We start from the raw sequence: 4,071 nt of genomic DNA on the forward strand, positions 1-4,071 counted from the left end.
CGAGTTTATAAATATTTAATTAAAATTATCTGGGTGACTCACAAACCTTTTTAATCACACTTCATAACTCTTCATATAAAATACAAACGATTCCGTATAAAAACTTTTATTAATTTATCTATTTCGGCTAAATGCATGGTGTAAAAATAATTAATTAATTACGATTAAACGAATGACTCACAAACCTTTTCAATTGCACTTCAAAAGTCTTCATACGAAATACAAACGATTTCATATGGTAGATTCTTTCCCGGACATTCATTTCCGGTCAAATACATACGAATCAATCAATTTTCTTATGCTTACGCATTATGCATTGTGCAGAAGTGTGTGCTCCCCGCTTTACCCTTATGCTAAGGCTGAGTTTCCACTGAGCGCGTCACGCATCGCGTCGTCCGAGTTGAACCAATCAAAACATCCCATTTCGATCCCGTCACAAGAATGTAATGAAATGGGATGTTTTGATTGGTTAACTTGTGACGACGCAACGCGTGACGCGCTCAGTAAAAACTCAGCCTAAACTCTCACGGTCTTACATACAGGTCTGGAAACTCTAGTGGTGGGGGATGGTCGCCTTAGCGACGAAGAAAATAACTCGCTTTGTGACCGTAAGAGTCGCTGCCATCGGTCAGTGTATTATGTGGTAGGACAAGGACGGAAATAGTAATTAGTAAATTCAAAATCGTGAGTGTCAAATAGGCAATAATTGAAGTTTCAAATGAGGAAAGGAATAATAAATAACTTTGTATTAAGAATAAAACGTTGGAAATCTTTTTATTCGTTTCTTTATAAGGACAAATACTGACGATACTGAGGGAATAAAAATTCTGCGTGAAGCATATATAATACTGTGCCTTCCTAGTGTGTTTTAGATTGCTAAATGAACAATATAGACAACACGATTTTTGTTCCCCACTGTCTGTTGATGAATCGTTCTTCAAAGTGTTTTTCACACACGTAATGGGACGATTTTAATTTTATATTGCCCGGGATCGCTGCTTGCCACTTTTTAAATAGGTCTATTTTTTTTGGTACTTTAAACGTTGACCGTTTTACTTTTAAGGATTTATATCCCGTTTTACACTTCGGGACTACGCAAGAATTCGTCATATTTAAAAAAATTTAATTCATTATATGTCATTTTCAAAAATGCACTTGAATTAAGCGCAATTAAAAAATTGTTGTCACGTTACCATGGGTTACCATCTACACTTCGCGATGACAGCGATGCATAGTGACAACGCCGTGAAATAAATTCTTCCTTGCTAAAACGACCATCCCCCACCACCGAAATCGGTCTGAGTTTCCAGACCTGTATGTAAGACCGTGCTTAGCATTAATAGAGCCTGGTTCTGGAACGCAGCCCAAGGTTGCGTTCCAAAATTCACTCTAGTTAACTTTATGCTATAGTATACGTGACGTAAACTATAGATTTTAGTTACCCAGAGTGAATTTTGGAACGCAACCCAGAAGTCACGTATGCACTTATAGCATTTTAGTTAACTAGAGTGAATTTTGGAACGCAACCAGCAGAAGAAGACCGAATGCGAATAAAATATAACCTACAATGAAAGTATCTCAACCGTCTCAACTTAATTTTTAGAAGTCTATTATCGCGAATTATAAAAGAAAAATGGAATGCACTGAGGAAGATTGGTCTGTAGAATGTTCCGATGATGAGAAATATGAGGTGGATGAAAAGGTGAAATATCTAACTTATTTGACGTCAAGATTCAGTTAAATCATTATTATCTTGTATATAATTTTGAAAAAGATTTTTATCATATAATTTATTATACAATCTCATTGATTATATTTTGACAATTTGCTGATAAATATGTGTGTCTTAGCTTACATTTAAAACTTTACCATGACAAGTATCTTTATATTTGTCTGTTTGCATAGCATAAATGGAATATAAAGGCTGAAGACATAGTTTCATTGATTGAAGGTTTAGAAGTAAACAATTGTGTTCTGGAACTTGAATGGAAGTGTCCTGGCAGACGAGGACCTTCTCCTGTTCCTTCAAACAACCTACAACAAGAGCTCGAGTCTCCAGAATACAAGTCAGCATCGATTTTTAATTATCCTTATTCAATTTTTTATATTGATAATATTTTTACAGGACTGAAGAAAAGTCAGACTTTGATTTCATGGATGAGATGTCATCGCCGAGATTACCAGTTCGGAGAATCGGTGAAAGTACTCCAAAAGGTAGTGCCAAAAAAAAGATCGCTAGTTTTAATGGAGTAATATCTACAATGTTAAGACATCGTAGATTAGAGCAACAAGAAATAAATTCAAGCCCAAAGAAGATTGAATCTCCTAGGTTAAAGCCACACCCTACTTAAAAATATACGTTTACAATAAATAATAATAATAAATATACAACATATATACAAATTGAACCAGTAGAAAACTTCAGATAAAGTTTAATATAAACATAAAGATACTGTATGAACAGAAAGTTCTGTGTGTGTGTGTGTGTGTGTGTGTGTGTGTGGGTGTGTGTGTGTGTGTGTGTAGACTGCTCTGTATGTATACTGTAATAATAATTTGTAATATTTTTACTAAAAGTTCTATTAAAGAATGAGATGTTAGATCTATTTAAAAATGTCCTCAGTTCATCCTAATATTTCCACACTACATACAGTAATTGTTATGAATTGATATATTTCTGAACAGATATTCATCAAGATATTTATATTTTTCTGTCAACATTTGTAAGAGAATGTAAAGATATACAATAATATACATAAAATATCAAAAAGGTTTCTACAATTAAAATAGCCGGTGTATTTTATTTTATAATTTAAAAAAATATATAAATAGCATCCAGTATACGCGCCTAAAGAAAAACAGCAACACTTACAATTAGTAGCAACGCTTTCATTATCTTATTTTAAAAAATAATTTTATTAAAATATTATTTCCTTTCCTTAATTACATTGATTTTATTACTGTCACCAGAAGATATCTTTTAAATAAAATAATTTAATGTATTTTTTGATAAAAAATATCATAAGAGCAAATTTAAATAAATATTTAAAAAAATTAAATGCCGACATTTCGCAAAAAATTATATTAGAGGTAGTTCGGGTATTTTGAACCATATCCTAAGCCTTTTTCAATGTAACTTGAAAACTATTAAAGATAACTGAACTTTGTTTACACTGAGTTGTAATGCCAAATGTTTGTTGCAACGTGTTTCTAACCAATTTCGTTTATTTATAGCGAGTTTAATGTTGTAGCAAAATTTTCGAAGGTAAATTTTTGTCGGGAAATTTGAACTATTACTACGTTTACGCGAGCGTTACTTCTGTAGTAACTTACGATAATTCCTTTGCGTAAAGCGGGATTTTCCTTCGCGTAAACGGGATTTTGTAGTAACTTACGATAATTTACTCCGCGTAAACGAGTGATATATCGTAAGTTACTACAGAAGTAACGCTCGCGTAAACGTAGTATATGTCGGGCAAGGTAAATATCACTTCATTAATCTTGCAAAAAATATCTTTTATCATGTTTCAAGGCGTTAATAATAAGTGTTTAAGGTGTTAATAATAAGGTTAAGATGTTTTTTTTTTTAGGTTATTAACTCCGGTTGGAGTTATAGATGCTTCAGGCTCAGTCACAATGAGAGGAATAAGGAATAAGATAAAGGAATTAGGAATAAGGCATGTTGCATCTCACTTTAATGTACGTGTACTGAAGTGAGATGCGACATTCCCTTATTCCTTATTCCTTTATCTTTCCTTATTTTTGTCATTGTGTCTGAGCCCTTCTTCTTCTTCTTCTTAAATTTTTATTGGCTTGTGCCTTGCCTCTTCTTCTTCTTCTTCTTCTTCTTCTTGAGACCTTCTTCTTCTTCTTCTTCTTCTATTTCGTTGGCTCCTGCCTCTTTTCAGAGGCCAGAGGACAATTTGCCACTGTTTGTTATACAAAGTCTGGAACACTGTTAGCGTAACGAAGTCTGAATGGAAATACCAAAAATCTGAGTGAAAACTACTGCACAGTAACAGTCCCCAGTCAGAAATGATTAGTTGATTCGACGTTGAATCAATGTCGAAA

The 4,071-nt window shown here is 33.3% G+C and overlaps 1 protein-coding gene across 1 annotated transcript; it reads left to right on the top strand.

Annotated features, from left to right (window-relative positions):
* Window positions 1-1,504: 1,504 nt before the first annotated feature.
* Window positions 1,505-2,606, top strand: LOC112458729 (PAXIP1-associated glutamate-rich protein 1). The gene is made up of 3 exons (XM_025022486.1): window positions 1,505-1,702; window positions 1,906-2,066; window positions 2,126-2,606. The coding sequence occupies exons 1-3, from the start codon at window positions 1,634-1,636 to the stop codon at window positions 2,349-2,351; spliced, it is 456 nt and encodes a 151-aa protein (XP_024878254.1). The 5' UTR covers window positions 1,505-1,633; the 3' UTR covers window positions 2,352-2,606.
* The last annotated feature ends 1,465 nt before the right edge of the window (window positions 2,607-4,071 follow it).

Source organism: Temnothorax curvispinosus, unplaced genomic scaffold (assembly GCF_003070985.1).
Source record: "Temnothorax curvispinosus isolate PA1 unplaced genomic scaffold, ASM307098v1 QBEX01009175.1, whole genome shotgun sequence".
In the NCBI taxonomy this organism is placed as follows: domain Eukaryota; kingdom Metazoa; phylum Arthropoda; class Insecta; order Hymenoptera; family Formicidae; genus Temnothorax; species Temnothorax curvispinosus.